An 18,397-nucleotide genomic window follows, 5' to 3' on the forward strand; every position below is an offset into this window, starting at 1 on the left:
TGTATCCTTATGAATTTTTTTTATCAGAGCTGTACATACGGGGACTGGAACCTCCACCTCAACTCAGTCAGAGAAATGATACCCTACTTCCATTCTGCAGGTCATTTAAACTATGTCAAAGATGCACACTTGTACCAGAAGGATATGATCACCTTAAAAGACAAAATTTTTTCTCAAAAATTAGAAACATTTACCACTAAGGACTACTTCACAATTTGCAGAAATGACATTCTGGTCAGGCATCTAGTCAGAAATGACCATACACATGCGAGCCATGAAGAGCTATATGGAACCAGGGTTAATTTGGACATCAATAAATATATTGATTGGTTGGCTCACCATCCGCCATCTCTTGATACACATGGACTTTTGTCAATAGGCACAGAAGCAGTTACTCCCGAATTAGTGAACTGCCGCTTAGCACGAACTCTTGACACACTGGTATGAAGACCTACTTGGAAAAAATAAATTTTGAGGATACGAAGTTGAAGTGGAAAGATAAGGTGGTTACCCTAGAATCTGTTTCCTGTTCTCTGAAAATTAAGACAAAAATTTCACAATTGATCTCTCTCTTTCAACGGATTTGCATCGCAAAACACTCAGATGCTGACCTCAGGAACTTGTTTGATCATTAGCTAACACCCTTACCGACATCTCTCTTCACAGAAAAGGGTAAACAAAATGGCAGAAAATCAATGTTGTATGATGCATTCACTCTTATACATCAGAAAATGCTATGCTATTGATAGTGGGTAGTAGTATATAATAGGGCATACTAGATCAGGATGCAGGTAGTGGATTGAAGATTGTCGACCGCCATCTTGGATTTGTGACGTCACGGCGGCAAAAATTCCTCAAAATTCCTCAAAAATGACTCAAAATGACTCAAAATTTCCCGTTTTAAGAAAAAATTTCCCGTTTTCGAGGGAAAAATTCCCGTTTCGAGGGAAAATTTCCCGATTTAGTCCTTAAAAATCCCAACGGCTAGAAATGTCCTGATAGAGGCTTAAGCATCCTTAACTCAAGCCTCAGTTAAGCCTCTATCAGGATGTGACCTTGACCTTTGACCTTGACCCCGACGGCCATCTTGGATCCACCATATTGGATGACATCATTTCGTTTTCTCGAACATTCCGGCATTGTGTTATCGGCCATTTTGAATTATGATGTCACCGTTGCAATTTCCGTTACGGTCGCCATCTTTAAATTTATTATCCGATTTTAATGAAAAAAAATTTAAAAATTATAAAAAAAATTAAATAATACAATTTTTAATAAAATATTTAAAAAACAAACATTTACAACACGGAGCTCGGAGTCCTCGGTTCAAACCCGACGAGTGCAAAAAAATAAAAATGGCGACCGATCCTTCCCTCGCGGTGGCTGCAGGCATACTGACTCCCTCCACTTTTTTTTCAAAGCATATATATATCGTCAGGTAGTATGACATCATGTCCGCCATCTTGTCTTCATCCACTGGAGACCACCATCTTGTTTTCGTCTGCTAGAGTGTGCCGATATCATGTAGTATAATTATCTGGTCACCACACCTTTGACCTTGACCTTGAACTTTGACCTTGAACTTTTACCTTGACCTTGAAATTTTACCTTGACCTTGAACTTTGACCTTGACCTTGAACTTTGACCTTGACCTTGAACTTTGACCTTGACCTTGAAATTTGACCTTGACCTTGAAATTTGACCTTGACCTTGAAATTTGACATTGACCTTGAAATTTGACCTTGACCTTGAACTTTGACCTTGACCTTGAACTTTGACCTTGACCTTGAAATTTGACCTTGACCTTGAAATTTAACCTTGACCTAGAAATTTTACTTTGACCTTGAAATTTTACTTTGTCCTTGAAATTTGACTTTGTCCTTGATGTCCATCACGGATCCATCATTTTATGTTCAGTACATGCTACCAGGAGCGACCACCTGCTGGAGTACACCATCTTGTGCGTGTACTCGTATTACCATCATGCTAGTTTTATTCTAACATGCTACAGTGAAGTAATCATTTATTATTACTGAGGTACCCACCATCTTGAAATTTGACCGCCATCTTGAAATCATGTAATTATTTAGCTAGAAATGCGGGAAAAATTCCAATAGTCTCCGAAAAAATCATTTATTAATTTACAAATCGAATCGATGGATCCCTGTCCACGGTTCGATTCTTGACCAGAGACAGTTGTAACTAATTATTAAATAAATGTTAGGTTCTGTTTTCCATTACCTTTCGCGGAGTTTATTAATCATTCACTCTACGAAAATCAACTCAAGTCAATATACCGGACCAACGAATTAAATCAGTGCCGATTAGCCTATTATGAAAGTCTAATTTTTCAATAATCTGAATAACATATAAGCCGTTCATGTACAAAGCCACACATATAGATCAATTGCCTTCAGTCCATGAGACCGAGTCATGTCATTATCAGACGTATAGGCTAGTCATTTCAGGACCACATGACCTTCGTAATCCATCCTGACATTTTTATACATTCTAAAGGACCAAGTAACCTTGTAAAATATTTTAGTAACACCAAGAGGTGATAAACTAGTAAATATTCAATCACTACATTTTGTACTACGCGCAATCAACAAAAAAGGAAGCACCAACAACGAAAAGACAGCACCACCAACGAAAAGGCAGCACATTTGGAAGCACCGACAACGAAAAGGCAGCACATTTGGAAGCACCGACTACGAAAAGGCAGCACATTTGGAAGCACCGACTACGAAAAGGCAGCACATTTGGAAGCACCGACAACGAAAAGGCAGCACATTTGGAAGCACCGTCATCGAAAAGGCAGCACATTTGGAAGCACCGACAACGTAAAGGCAGCACATTTGAAAGCACCAACAACGAAAAGGCAGCACATTTGGAAGCACCGACAACGAAAAGGCAGCACATTTGGAAGCACCGACAACGAAAAGGCAGCACATTTGGAAGCACCGACAACAAAAAGGCAGCACATTTGGAAGCACCGACAACGAAAAGGCAGCACATTTGGAAGCACCGACAACGAAAAGGCAGCACATTTGGAAGCACCGACAACGAAAAGGCAGCACATTTGGAAGCACCGACAACGAAAAGGCAGCACATTTGGAAGCACCGACTACGAAAAGGCAGCACATTTGGAAGCACCGTCATCGAAAAGGCAGCACATTTGGAAGCACCGACAACGAAAAGGCAGCACATTTGGAAGCACCGACAACGAAAAGGCAGCACATTTGGAAGCACCGACAACGAAAAGGCAGCACATTTGGAAGCACCGACTACGAAAAGGCAGCACATTTGGAAGCACCGACAACGAAAAGGCAGAGATTTGAAAGCACCGACAACGAAAAGGCAGCACATTTGGAAGCACCGACAACGAAAAGGCAGCACATTTGGAAGCACCGACAACGAAAAGGCAGCACATTTGGAAGCACCGACTACGAAAAGGCAGCACATTTGGAAGCACCGTCATCGAAAAGGCAGCACATTTGGAAGCACCGACAACGAAAAGGCAGCACATTTGGAAGCACCGACAACGAAAAGGCAGCACATTTGGAAGCACCGACAACGAAAAGGCAGCACATTTGGAAGCACCGACAACGAAAAGGCAGCACATTTGGAAGCACCGACAACGAAAAGGCAGCACATTTGGAAGCACCGACAACAAAAAGGCAGCACATTTGGAAGCACCGACAACGAAAAGGCAGCACATTTGGAAGCACCGACAACGAAAAGGCAGCACATTTGGAAGCACCGACTACGAAAAGGCAGCACATTTGGAAGCACCGACTACGAAAAGGCAGCACATTTGGAAGCACCGACAACGAAAAGGCAGCACATTTGGAAGCAGCGACAACGAAAAGGCAGCACATTTGGAAGCACCGACAACGAAAAGGCAGCACATTGGAAGCACCGACAACGAAAAGGCAGCACATTTGGAAGCACCGCCAACGAAAAGGCAGCACATTTTGGATGCATCATCGAATAAGGAAGCACATTTGGAAGCTCCATCAACTAAAAAAGGCAAAAAGGAAGCACAAGTTACGAGATCTAAGTCTTAGTAAGAAATCATAATACAAGAAATAAAAACATTACATTCTTATAATTTAAATTATTTATTTTATTGCTTTACATTATACAAATGCAAGTAAAACAAGTCCATATTGTATGTAGCCAGCATTCCTCAGTTCCTTGAGTATGAAGGATATTTCTTTGATGCACGAATAGTTTCCTGCACAAAGCGAACCATGTAGTAGTCTTAGCCGGTCAACCAATATGTTTGGATCTTTCCATGATGTGTAATCATTCTCTTCTACCACTATCTTACTTGCACCTTTATAATAAATATTATGATCTCTGGTGTCTTCCGTTTTACCACCAACCTCAGGGTAACTTTCATGTTTGAGACGGTGATCATAATAAGCATTATCAGATTTATTTATTATAACACGACGTTTCCATCGTTTCGGTCTCAGGACATCGCCACATTCTTCGATCTTGTCAGCTCTAGGTGCTTCATCACAGTCTATGCCTTTGTCAACAGCCTCAGAGTCACTGTAACAATCACTGTAGAAGACATCCTCTTCACCCAGATTACCGTATGAATTCGCTATCGATGATGTCGTAGTTTCTTCATCGTCTTCATGCTTCCTTTTTAGGGGTCCATCATTTTTACAAAGAATGGAGGATCTACTGAATATAGGCTTGAATGTATTCTGACTTTTCACGGTGTTGATACTTCCATTAGTTTCAGTCTTCCCGAAGCCATTAGCATCCTTCAATTTATGTTCTTCCTCACGATCGGGTGAGCTAATACCATCACGCTCAGGACAGGGAAAATTATTGTCATAATGCAGATCACTCTTCTTTAGTCTAGTGGATCCATCGGTGTCCTCTATGCCGTAAGTAGTCTTGACTTTACATGTTCTACCATGTCTTTTTAAGCTGTCATTTCGTGTTAACAACCTGCTACAACGATTACAGCTTAACATGTTGCGTAGTGGGTTTCTAGCACAATCATTCTTCTCATGACGTCTAGCATTCCTTCTCATGACAAAATCCTTGCCACAGTATCTACAGCGGCTTCCTTCCGATTCAGCTATAGATAACAAACCACGATCCATGGTAGCTTCTATGACTAATGTTAGATACAAACTGTCAGTTTTCTCCAATTGGAACCATTTCTTAAATAGAGTTTTTGAAATATTTCATCAGCGAGAGTTAAGTTATCTAATGCAAAGCAAATTGTTGCAAGTAGTTCCGGCTGTCGTCAACAGATGGCGCCACGTGTTGCTTGCAGGTAAATAATATATATTTCATTAATGTGGGATGCGGATTGCTCACTATCGATCGCAAAGGGAGGTTGGCTTCGATAGTATCCAAGGAGAAAAAAGTTCGTCCTTCCTGCTAGTGCTTCTCAGATTTCTCACGGTCCGAAATCTTGGATTACGACGTCACGGCGGCCATATTGGATGAGTGTGACCTTGACCTTTGACCGAAACCGCAGGAATGATCGCAAGCACACGGATTAACCATCAAAATATAGATAAGAATAATCAGGAGCACACAGAGAAAACCATCATAATATTGGCAAGAATAATCAGGAGCACACGGAGAAAACCGCCACAAGTTTTCTTTGATATCATTAAAATACAAAATAAAATTAATAAAAAATAAAAACGAAAAAAAATTCAAACATTCTGGCTTGTACTAGAACACTATCTTTGCTCAACAATGAGAAGTTCACAAGCAAGCAGAATGTTTGAATTTTTTTTCGTTTTTAATTTTTATTAATTTTTTTTTGTATTTTAATGATATCAAAGAAAACTTGTGGCGGTTTTCTCCGTGTGCTCCTGATTATTCTTGCCAATATTATGATGGTTTTCTCTGTGTGCTCCTGATTATTCTTATCTATATTTTGATGGTTAATCCGTGTGCTTGCGATCATTCCTGCGGTTTCGGTCAAAGGTCAAGGTCACACTCATACAATATGGCCGCCGTGACGTCGTAATCCAAGATTGCGGACCGTGAGAAATCTGAGAAGCACTAGCAGGAAGGACGAACTTTTTTCTCCTTGGATACTATCGAAGCCAACCTCCCTTTGCGATCGATAGTGAGCGTTCCGCATCCCACATTAATGAAATATATATTATTTACCTGCAAGCAACACGTGGCGCCATCTGTTGACGACAGCCGGAACTACTTGCAACAATTTGCTTTGCATTAGATAACTTAACTCTCGCTGATGAAATATTTCAAAAACTCTATTTAAGAAATGGTTCCAATTGGAGAAAACTGACAGTTTGTATCTAACATTAGTCATAGAATCTACCGTGGATCGTGGTTTGTTATCTATAGCTGAATCGGAAGGAAGCCGCTGTAGATACTGTGGCAAGGATTTTGTCATGAGAAGGAATGCTAGACGTCATGAGAAGAATGATTGTGCTAGAAACCCACTACGCAACATGTTAAGCTGTAATCGTTGTAGCAGGTTGTTAACACGAAATGACAGCTTAAAAAGACATGGTAGAACATGTAAAGTCAAGACTACTTACGGCATAGAGGACACCGATGGATCCACTAGACTAAAGAAGAGTGATCTGCATTATGACAATAATTTTCCCTGTCCTGAGCGTGATGGTATTAGCTCACCCGATCGTGAGGAAGAACATAAATTGAAGGATGCTAATGGCTTCGGGAAAACTGAAACTAATGGAAGTATCAACACCGTGAAAAGTGAGAATACATTCAAGCCTATATTCAGTAGATCCTCCATTCTTTGTAAAAATGATGGACCCCTAAAAAGGAAGCATGAAAACGATGAAGACACTACGACATCATCGATAGCGAATTCATACGGTAATCTGGGTGAAGAGGATGTCTTCTACAGTGATTGTTACAGTGACTCTGAGGCTGTTGACAAAGGCATAGACTGTGATGAAGCACCTAGAGCTGACAAGATCAAAGAATGTGGCGATGTCCTGAGACCGAAACGATGGAAACGTCGTGTTATAATAAATAAATCTGATAATGCTTATTATGATCACCGTCTCAAACATGAAAGTTACCCTGAGGTTGGTGGTAAAACGGAAGACACCAGAGATCATAATATTTATTATAAAGGTGCAAGGAAAATGGTGGTAGAAGAGAATGATTACACATCATGGAAAGATCCAAACATATTGGTTGACCGGCTAAGACTACTACATGGTTCGCTTTGTGCAGGAAACTATTCGTGCATCAAAGAAATATCCTTCATACTAAAGGAACTGAGGAATGCTGGCTACATACAATATGGACTTGTTTTACTTGCATTTGTATAATGTAAAGCAATAAAATAAATAATTTAAATTATAAGAATGTAATGTTTTTATTTCTTGTATTATGATTTCTTACTAAGACTTAGATCTCGTAACTTGTGCTTCCTTTTTGCCTTTTTTAGTTGATGGAGCTTCCAAATGTGCTTCCTTATTCGATGATGCATCCAAAATGTGCTGCCTTTTCGTTGGCGGTGCTTCCAAATGTGCTGCCTTTTCGTTGTCGGTGCTTCCAATGTGCTGCATTTTCGTTGTCGGTGCTTCCAAATGTGCTGCCTTTTCGTTGTCGGTGCTTCCAAATGTGCTGCCTTTTCGTTGTCGGTGCTTCCAAATGTGCTGCCTTTTCGTTGTCGGTGCTTCCAAATGTGCTGCCTTTTCGTTGTCGGTGCTTCCAAATGTGCTGCCTTTTCGTAGTCGGTGCTTCCAAATGTGCTGCCTTTTCGTAGTCGGTGCTTCCAAATGTGCTGCCTTTTCGTTGTCGGTGCTTCCAAATGTGCTGCCTTTTCGTTGTCGGTGCTTCCAAATGTGATGTCTTTTTTGTTGTCGGTGCTTCCAAATGTGCTGCCTTTTCGTTGTCGGTGCTTCCAAATGTGCTGCCTTTTCGTTGTCGGTGCTTCCAAATGTGCTGCCTTTTCGTTGTCGGTGCTTCCAAATGTGCTGCCTTTTTGTTGTCGGTGCTTCCAAATGTGCTGCCTTTTCGTTGTCGGTGCTTCCAAATGTGCTGCCTTTTCGTTGTCGGTGCTTCCAAATGTGCTGCCTTTTCGTTGTCGGTGCTTCCAAATGTGCTGCCTTTTCGTTGTCGGTGCTTCCAAATGTGCTGCCTTTTCGTAGTCGGTGCTTCCAAATGTGCTGCCTTTTCGTAGTCGGTGCTTCCAAATGTGCTGCCTTTTCGTTGTCGGTGCTTCCAAATGTGCTGCCTTTTCGTTGTCGGTGCTTCCAAATGTGATGTCTTTTTTGTTGTCGGTGCTTCCAAATGTGCTGCCTTTTCGTTGTCGGTGCTTCCAAATGTGCTGCCTTTTCGTTGTCGGTGCTTCCAAATGTGCTGCCTTTTCGTTGTCGGTGCTTCCAAATGTGCTGCCTTTTTGTTGTCGGTGCTTCCAAATGTGCTGCCTTTTCGTTGTCGGTGCTTCCAAATGTGCTGCCTTTTCGTTGTCGGTGCTTCCAAATGTGCTGCCTTTTCGTTGTCGGTGCTTCCAAATGTGCTGCCTTTACGTTGTCGGTGCTTCCAAATGTGCTGCCTTTTCAATGACGGTGCTTCCAAATGTGCTGCCTTTTCGTTGTCGGTGCTTCCAAATGTGCTGCCTTTTCGTAGTCGGTGCTTCCAAATGTGCTGCCTTTTCGTAGTCGGTGCTTCCAAATGTGCTGCCTTTTCGTTGTCGGTGCTTCCAAATGTGCTGCCTTTTCGTTGGTGGTGCTGTCTTTTCGTTGTTGGTGCTGTCTTTTCGTTGTTGGTGCTTCCTTTTTTGTTGATTGCGCGTAGTACAAAATGTAGTGATTGAATATTTACTAGTTTATCACCTCTTGGTGTTACTTAAATATTTTACAAGGTTACTTGGTCCTTTAGAATGTATAAAAATGTCAGGATGGATTACGAAGGTCATGTGGTCCTGAAATGACTAGCCTATACGTCTGATAATGACATGTTTCGGTCTCATGGACTGAAGGCAATTGATCTATATGTGTGTCTTTGTACATGAACGGCTTATATGTTATTCAGATTATTGAAAAATTAGACTTTCATAATAGGCTAATCGGCACTGATTTAATTCGTTGGTCCGGTATATTGACTTGAGTTGATTTTCGTAGAGTGAATGATTAATAAACTCCGCGAAAGGTAATGGAAAACAGAACCTAACATTTATTTAATAATTAGTTACAACTGTCTCTGGTCAAGAATCGAACCGTGGACAGGGATCCATCGATTCGATTTGTAAATTAATAAATGATTTTTTCGGAGACTATTGGAATTTTTCCCGCATTTCTAGCTAAATAATTACATGATTTCAAGATGGCGGTCAAATTTCAAGATGGTGGGTACCTCAGTAATAATAAATGATTACTGCACTGTAGCATGTTAGAATAAAACTAGCATGATGGTAATACGAGTACACGCACAAGATGGTGTACTCCAGCAGGTGGTCGCTCCTGGTAGCATGTACTGAACATAAAATGATGGATCCGTGATGGACATCAAGGACAAAGTCAAATTTCAAGGACAAAGTAAAATTTCAAGGTCAAAGTAAAATTTCTAGGTCAAGGTCAAATTTCAAGGTCAAGGTCAAATTTCAAGGTCAAGGTCAAAGTTCAAGGTCAAGGTCAAATTTCAAGGTTAAGGTCAAATTTCAAGGTCATGGTCAAATTTCAAGGTCAAAGTTCAAGGTCAAGGTCAAAGTTCAAGGTCAAGGTCAAAGTTCAAGGTCAAGGTCAAAGTTCAAGGTCAAATTTCAAGGTCAAGGTCAAAGTTCAAGGTCAAGGTAAAAGGTGTGGTGACCAGATAATTATACTACATGATATCGGCACACTCTAGCAGACGAAAACAAGATGGTGGTCTCCAGTGGATGAAGACAAGATGGCGGACATGATGTCATACTACCTGACGATATATATATATGCTTTGAAAAAAAAAGTGGAGGGAGTCAGTATGCCTGCAGCCACCGCGGGGGAAGGATCGGTCGCAATTTTTATTTTTTTGCACTCGTCGGGTTTGAACCGAGGACTCCGAGCTCCGTGTTGTAAATGTTTGTTTTTTAAATATTTTATTAAAAATTGTATTATTTAATTTTTTTTATAATTTTTAAATTTTTTTTCATTAAAATCGGATAATAAATTTAAAGATGGCGACCGTAACGGAAATTGCAACGGTGACGTCATAATTCAAAATGGCCGATAACACAATGCCGGAATGTTCGAGAAAACGAAATGACGTCATCCAAGATGGTGGATCCAAGATGGCCGTCGGGGTCAAGGTCAAAGGTCAAGGTCACATCCTGATAGAGGCTTAACTGAGGCTTGAGTTAAGGATGCTTAAGCCTCTATCAGGACATTTCTAGCCGTTGGGATTTTTAAGGACTAAATCGGGAAATTTTCCCTCGAAACGGGAATTTTCCCCTCGAAAACGGGAAATTTTTTCTTAAAACGGGAAATTTTGAGTCATTTTGAGTCATTTTTGAGGAATTTTGAGGAATTTTTGCCGCCGTGACGTCACAAATCCAAGATGGCGGTCGACAATCTTCAATCCACTACCTGCATCCTGATCTAGTATGCCCTATTATATACTACTGTGGGTATTTGCTACATAAGGTTTTGTAGAGAAACTCAACAGAAGTCACATTTGAATTAAATGGGTTATGTTCAAAGACACTTTGGGAGGAATGTCACAGTGGTTTTTGATGGGTATCCTGTTGTCATAAATTACCAGAGCACCAAAGCAACAGAAAGAAATTGTCGGTATTTGCTGCACTTATTCACAAAGATTGTGTTTTCCCAAATCACATATGTTACTACAATTTGACAAGGAAAATTTCTCTCCAATGATACCATTAAGAAAAAATTCATTAAAATGCTGATGACTGTAATGTGAACCAAGGTAACATAAGATGTGAATGTCATGATAGTGAAACTGCTATATATAAATCTGGCGAATTCTATAATGCCATAATAACAGGAAAATGCATCGATATTTGGGGTTTTCTGAAAGCATTAGCTTCTTCTAAAAATATAATTGATTTTCAGAAGAGTGTGAGAGGTAACACATCCTATGTTTTGCATTCATCCCACCCCTGCAAAGTCAGCATTCAGGATAAACTCTTCAGGGTGTGACAACCATTCAGCACTCTACGGAATCGGGAATAAGAAGGTACTGCAAGTTTTGAGAAAAACCTTGGCTCTCAGATATAGTTGGCGTTTGCAAAGACCCTGAGGCACACCATACCAAATTTCTGAAGCAGGAGATAAGTCTCTGGTGAAATTGTACGATGGGACCACCAAGGCAGATAATTTGGAGGATCTGCATACCGAGCATTCTCATCAAAAGTTGCGGCAAAACCGAAATTTCTACTTTCCCGATTGCCACCTGCAAGAGAAGCTGTCAAGAACCACTACTTGCAAGTACATTTCCAATACGGCTGGGGAGTGAAGGGAGCCCACAAAACTTACCATCTGCTTGGAGCTGGAGCCTGATCAAACGATCAGTATTATACTAGTTTATAGTATTTGTCATAGTGTTAAGTTCACACCATACCAGACTGTTGTTTAACGATCGCTCTAATTGTTATAATTAATTCATTAGGCTCTGCCAAAATCAACATGGTTTTTAATTTAATTTATTTATTTACATTTGTGATCCCCATTACCTCGACCATGATTGCTGCTCCAGATCACTATCTCAACATCATTCGCTACAAATATACTACATGCTGTAGCATGGAGGTCTGCAGCTGAAAAAAACCAGACTCCGGTGCTCTGCAATCTGAAAATATTGCGCTGGTACTGTATGCAAAAATTCACCAGAAACAGACTTCAGTGAAGAAGACACTGATGCCGAATGCGAAGAATGGACCAAAATCGCCGACGAAATTATAGTTGGGGAGGAAGACAACGATAAGGACACTGACGATGTAATGCCGTCAGTGCCAAAGAGGTCAATGCGTATAGACGCCTGATGTTTATTTTTAGTTAATGATTTTCAATGTATTAGGTTTTGAGATGAATGACGTTTAATTGTTAGGTTATTTATTTTTAGTTGGATTAGTTTAATGTTTTGATTGTACAGTAGATACTTTGTATATTTTTATGTACCTGTGTTGTATATTTTTGTACTTACTTGCATTATTTATACTATTAATATTTTTACAGTAGTTTAACCTATATTTTCAATTCTAGGTGGAAACACAAAATATTATATTTTCTTGAATATATGTTGGAAGTATAAAAAGTAATATATGTTCTTAAACAACAATTATATAATTGAGGACTGGACGTCAGTCTTTAGGATCACTAATGAAAATTGATTATAATTACAAAAACAGGTTGAAGTTAAAGCTTCTTAGGTTGAAACATGAAAGTACCCAATAATGCAAAATCGTGTATTTTTCAAAAACTTTAACTTGAAAATAATGATGTTACTCAGAATCACTGTACACTGATTAGTATTTTAATTAAAAAATATGTTTAATGAATGCAAATAATAGGAAATGTTATGCCACAGTCCTGGACTAGCTGCACTTACTTGAAAGTCTGCATGTACAATGTTATTCTAGGATAAAACAAGAGTGTAATATCAGTGTATTTTGACAGATCTAGTCGCCAGTCAGGAAGATGATGGGGCTCATATTAAGTACCATCTCTCAAAGCAAAGCCTTGTTGCAGTCGTGGAACATTTGTGCTGAGTGTCTGCATGTGAAGTGCAGTGTTGTTATGGACTTTACGTCAGTTTGTTATATTATATTGAAGAGAATAAAAATCACTTTGGAAGTGGCGGGCATTTAAGAAGATACAAAACAACAACACTTTAAATCTCAGAGGTGACATTAAAGGCCCAACAACGAAGAAAGTCAGTCTCCCGGAATACACTTTGGGGACAGTGGATCGTTAGCTTCAAATTAATAAATAAAAAATACAGTTTCGTCTTTAGCTGTGCTTCTATTTATTCTACTTTCATAGTTAATTGTAACAGGGGAAAACAAAAATAATTGGTTTGATAAATAATTTAATTAAATCAAATTTATAATAGGGCATATACATTCATACATTATAATTTATAATATGGGTTCATAATTGAATGAGTGAAAATTTTATAATAGGGGCTGGCCCATAAACAATAACAATAATATGAAATACAAATTAATTCTAAATATTAATCAAACAGCCAATTTACATATTCATGCTTTCCTGTGTTGCTTACAGTTTGTACGTCTAGTTAAAGATAATACCAGAATTATAATCCTTAACAAATTTAGCTATTACATATTTTATTAACTGGCCCGCTGTGGGTGTCGCGGAGAATTTGGAGGTAGTATAGTCGGGAGTGATACTTTATGATGGAGCCGGGCTACCAGGTGGCGTCTTAGTAGCCATTGGTTACCGAGGACCAGAGAAAACTGCAATCTCGGCTTCAAGTCTTGAACCCTGTCTGTGAACAAGCCAAATCCAAATAATAAGACCTGCTTCACAGCCAGTCGTTAAATGGGCATAAATGCCCACATAAAGGGAAAGTCGGGGAAGAGAGCTCACCAAAACAGGGTGTTGTGGTGTGGCTTCAGGAGAAGTCTCGCCGAGGTACCCGGGAAACCTGGACCGAAACTGGCGCGGTGGACACAGAAGCACTCATAATTTAAATTTGACAAATGATAAAATTCTTTACACTACAGCACTGTCAGACTGATAGCTATCTAAAGGCTTAGGGAAGGCATCCCTAGATGAGGCAACTACATACTTGTGGTAGTAGCGAAGTTCAATCGTGCTGAGGGCTGGCCGAGAAAGGATGCTATCAGTGAGAAGTCGCACTGATAATGCCCTTTCATGGCACCTGTGACGCTTAATTAAATCAGTGCTTCGCCTTGAAAGAAGAAGTGGGATACTTCGGCTACAGAGCCGAAAATTTCCGAAGATGTCCGAAGGAGGGATAGAGAAATTCTGACTTCGATATCTCGACGTTGGTGTTAGTGCCCGATCGCGACGCGATCTACTGGGGAGTGGCCGAAACAGAGAAGTTGACTCGTACATATTGCATGAAACTATTTCAAAACAATGGGGCTTATGGAGGAGACTGGTGGAGTGCTCTGGTGGCTCGGAAGAGAAGGACAGGAGAATGTTGGTTGCATGAGTTGCTAGGGGGTAGGATGTGTTTGGCCAAGACCCGGAGTAGTTGATAACTCCGCCGCTAGAGGTCAGAGGCTGTACATTCGAACACTCGTGTCCAGACCTTGAGATAGGCCGTCGCTGGCCGGGGTTAAGCACCGGTCAATGCTCTGGGCGGTGATTCGTGGAAGAGGGAAGGGGGATGGAAAGTTGCAGGGGTAGTGGGAAATGTGCTCTACTGAGCCTGGAGACATGACTAGGGGTTAAGGAACCTGACTCCAGGGCCTGACTGGAAGTGCTCGCCTCAGGCGAGATTTGAGAAACGAGGTGCCCTGTGAAGCTGCAGCCACAAGCAGTCCTAGTCACGATAGGCGGAGTGAATTTCAATCGCCGGTTGTGCCCTGGAGTGGGAAAAATATGAAACAAAAAAGCTAGGCTCGAAAAGATCGGCAAAGTCTCAGATTAAGCGCTAGGAACGACTCGAGGAACTAGCCGAACAAAAATTATATGGGAGTGTACAGTGGGCAGAAAAAGTTTAAATTTTAACTATAAAATTCCTACTAAAATGGTTCTTCAAAATTCCGATTTGAAATTGTGCCCATAATCGCTATTGGCGGCACAGCTATACTAGTGTACCTTGTGGCAGATGTAGTCGCCGGGCAGGAAGATGATGGGCCGCAGCTTGAGCACCAGCTCTCGCAGCAACGCCTCGTCGCAGTCGTGGAACAACTGCACCTTGCTGAGGGTGTGCATGTGCACCTGCAGCGCGATGTCTGTCTTCAGCTTGCGCGGCAACGTGTCGATGATGCGCCGCTCGTCTGCAACACCCCCCCCCCCCCCCAGACATTATCAAATAAATACTTTTCTAGCAAAAGTAATGGTAAACATTTTTAATTTTTGTTTTTAAATTTACTTTTATGGTTACAAACTAAAAAAAATATTATATATGTTACTTCTTTCTCTGTATATTGCATCATGTTGTGTATGTAATTTACTGTATTTATAAGTTTGTGCATTTGATTTTCTGCATCTTAATCAATTAACATGAAATTAATTTTTAAATTATCCATTTAATATTTTGATAAATATATAATGTATTCTCTTTCCTTAATCAACTATTTATTTTTATATAACCATAAGCGACTAACTCTCTAATAATTTTCAACATATGCATATCACTAAATATAATATGTATAAATTATTTCTTAAGTTTAATTTTATGCGTGAAATATTAAAACACTATTTTAATTGTTTCTAATATTGACTTATTTATTTTTATTATTGTCTTTTTTTTGTTTCTTAGTTAAGGAAATACACCTTTTCTTACATTCAATAACTTTAACAAAATTTATATTATTTTTACTTAATAACTAAACAAAAATATTGAGTAACAAAAAGTTAATAATGAAAATGCAGGTAACATGAAACAAAATATACTGGAATGCTAAATACCTTTTTTTATTTACAATAAAATAAATTCAAAAGAGTGAATGGTTATATGGTCGATGCATTATATTAAATTGTCGTATGGCAAAGTTTTAATGTTTCTGGTTTTCAGTTATTATTTTTTTTAGATTATTGTCATTAATTCTGGATAACTCAAATTCTGTGTAAACAATGGCTTCTAGAAGTTTATTTTTGAAATAAAAAAGGAGGGGGGTGGGCAGAATAGGGTGAGGCATAAATAAAAATATGTTTAGCACAAACAAAATAACAAAAAAACAACAGACAATACACTGGAGAACACTCTGGGATATGTGAATGACAAAAATGTGACCAAGAATGTTGTAGGTGTTTATAAAGTTCAATGTCCTGCAACAATACTTAGGCAGGACAAATTGTTAGAAGGATCTCCATTCATCTAAAAGTACATTTAGCTGATACTTGTCAGAAACAGCACCCATTACAATGAAACCAAACATAAAAATCTACTTCGACCAAGAAGAAGACCTTGTACATATTTGAAACTACAGACATAGATTAATCAGACAAGCCATATAAATAAAAATAGGGTTCAATGACGACAACAGAGAAGATCTAAACATATTCTGTAATTAATTATCGGATTTGCCATAATTTGAAAAGTCACAATGCAAAATTTAGACAATACAAAGCTGGCTGCTGCACCTAAATATGAAATGAATCTTGATTTGTCAGACTATCCTGTAATTATGACCACCCCCGGGAAACAATAAAAATAAAACTGTGCCAAAACACAAAGTGCCCTGTGGGATACCGAAGTCTGGCTGTTAGCTGACCAGGGCCACTTGGCATTGCCTTCTGCTACCAGCCGTGTTGTGCAGATGGTGGACTAGTCACTATTGTGGTATTTTTTAAAATTAAAGTGTGTTTTTATCGGCCAGGGATCGAACCAAGTTTCAAATCAATATTTTCCCTAACGAGCGAATTGTTTGATGAATTTTGGAATTTTTTCCGAATCTCTAGCATTAAAATTATGGATTTTCAGGATGGTGGCCGTAACGAAATGTGCAACGGTGTTTTTAAAGATTTTTATTTTTTAATTCTGTTGATTAATTTTTTTTAATGATTTTTAAATATTTTTCCCGATTTTCTAACATAAAAGTTACGGATTTTCAAGATGGCGGACATGACGTCATACTACCTGATGATATATAAGCATGGAAAAAGTGGTGGGGGTCAGTCTGTAGGTGGCTTTTGTGAGGGAAGGATCAGACGCCTTTTTTTTTTTGCACTCGTCAGGTTCGAACCGAGGACTCCAAGCTCCGTGCCGTAAATGTTTATTTTTTAAAATTTATTTATTAAAATTTTATTAATTGATTTTTTTATAAATTTTAAGATTTTTTCATTAAAATCGGATAATAAATAAAAAAGTTAAATATGGCGTGCGTAACGGAAATTGCAACGGTGATGTCATGATTCAAATTGGCGGAAAACAAAATGCCGGAATGTTCGAGAAAACAAAATGACGTAATCCAAAATGGCTTATCCAAAATGGCCGCCGGGGTCAAGGTCAAGGGTCAAGGTCACACACATCCAAGATGGCCGCGGTGACGTCACAATCAAAGGTGGTGGACCAACAATCACAATCCACGCGCCGGCACCAGGCTATTACACACTACTAGCCTTCATTGTAGGCATAAAGTTCTCGAGTAACACATTTATTCAGCCAGTAGAGTCCTTGTTTGCAGTGAGGACGAAGGGTCCAAACAATTATTGAATCAATAAATATATTAAAAGGTAACTTTGTTCTGTTATTTTAAGTGTTTTTTTTCTAAAAAGCTTAATAATTACACATTTACAAGAATGCGGCAAAGACGAGTGACTAGATGGTGGATGCCATGGAAATTAATAGATACTACTGCACTCTAGTAGGTAAAAATTATACCAATAAGGTGACGACATGCTAAGTGGCCAATGTGTGCACACTCCTTATAGCTGATACTGAAATTAAAGGTGGTGAACATTACATCACTCAGATGGTGACCTCAAGCAGGCGAAAACAATATGGGGGCTATGTCGTCGGAATCGAAGAAAGTGACTCTGATGTCGAATCAAATATGATGGCTCCAGCAGACAATAACAAGATGGCGATTGTGACATCGGAATCCTAGATGATGACATACAGCAGACGAAAACCAAATGGTTGAAATTACATCATTATTCAAAATATTAAATTCCAAGATGTCGGAATATACTACCATAACGGAAAGGGCATCTTAAAAATATTGGGCTGTTAATTGGTACATCACATTAAGAAAAATGCAATGTCAAGAAATGGCAAGTCTATGGCGATGTTACCGTAACGAAAAGTGCAATATTAGGATGTGGGTCATTTAATGTCGCGATGGCAAAATTCTAGATGGGTGTATACATGATGCTAATCGAATTAACAAAGTCAAAGGTCAAGTTTAAATTTCAAGGTCAAGGTCAAAGGTAAAGATCGAGGGTCAAGGCTTATGTCAAATTTCAAGGTTAAGATAAAATATCAAGGTCAAGGTCAATTGTCAATGTCATTATTCGTAGTCGTAGGCCAATGTCAAGATCAAAATTCAAGGTAACTGTCATCTACTATGTCTGTCCAGGTACATGACTGGTGCAGGACGAGGAACTATAGCAAACTGAAGGGGTCCCAGGCTAGCAAGCCGGTATTTATACATAAACCTTATGCGAGGGGGTAGGTTGATGGTTGTGATTATGCTTTGGAAATAAGTGGCGGGGGTCAGTCAGCCAACAGCCACAATAGGGGAAGGGATGCCCTCACTGGGTTATAACAGAGTTCTCCATGATTTTAC

At 39.4% G+C, this 18,397-nt stretch overlaps 1 protein-coding gene across 1 annotated transcript in view; it reads right to left on the reverse strand.

Moving 5' to 3' along the window:
• Nucleotides 1-18,397, reverse strand: part of LOC134542568 (cyclic nucleotide-gated cation channel beta-1-like) — a 67,014-nt gene that overhangs the window by 19,956 nt on the left and 28,661 nt on the right. The window contains exon 7 of the mRNA XM_063386939.1: nt 14,760-14,941. Coding sequence (XP_063243009.1) covers nt 14,760-14,941 — 182 coding nt within the window. The remainder of the gene's footprint in view (nt 1-14,759; nt 14,942-18,397) is intronic.

The sequence above is a fragment of the Bacillus rossius genome, assembly GCF_032445375.1.
Source record: "Bacillus rossius redtenbacheri isolate Brsri chromosome 9 unlocalized genomic scaffold, Brsri_v3 Brsri_v3_scf9_1, whole genome shotgun sequence".
NCBI classification, from domain to species: domain Eukaryota; kingdom Metazoa; phylum Arthropoda; class Insecta; order Phasmatodea; family Bacillidae; genus Bacillus; species Bacillus rossius.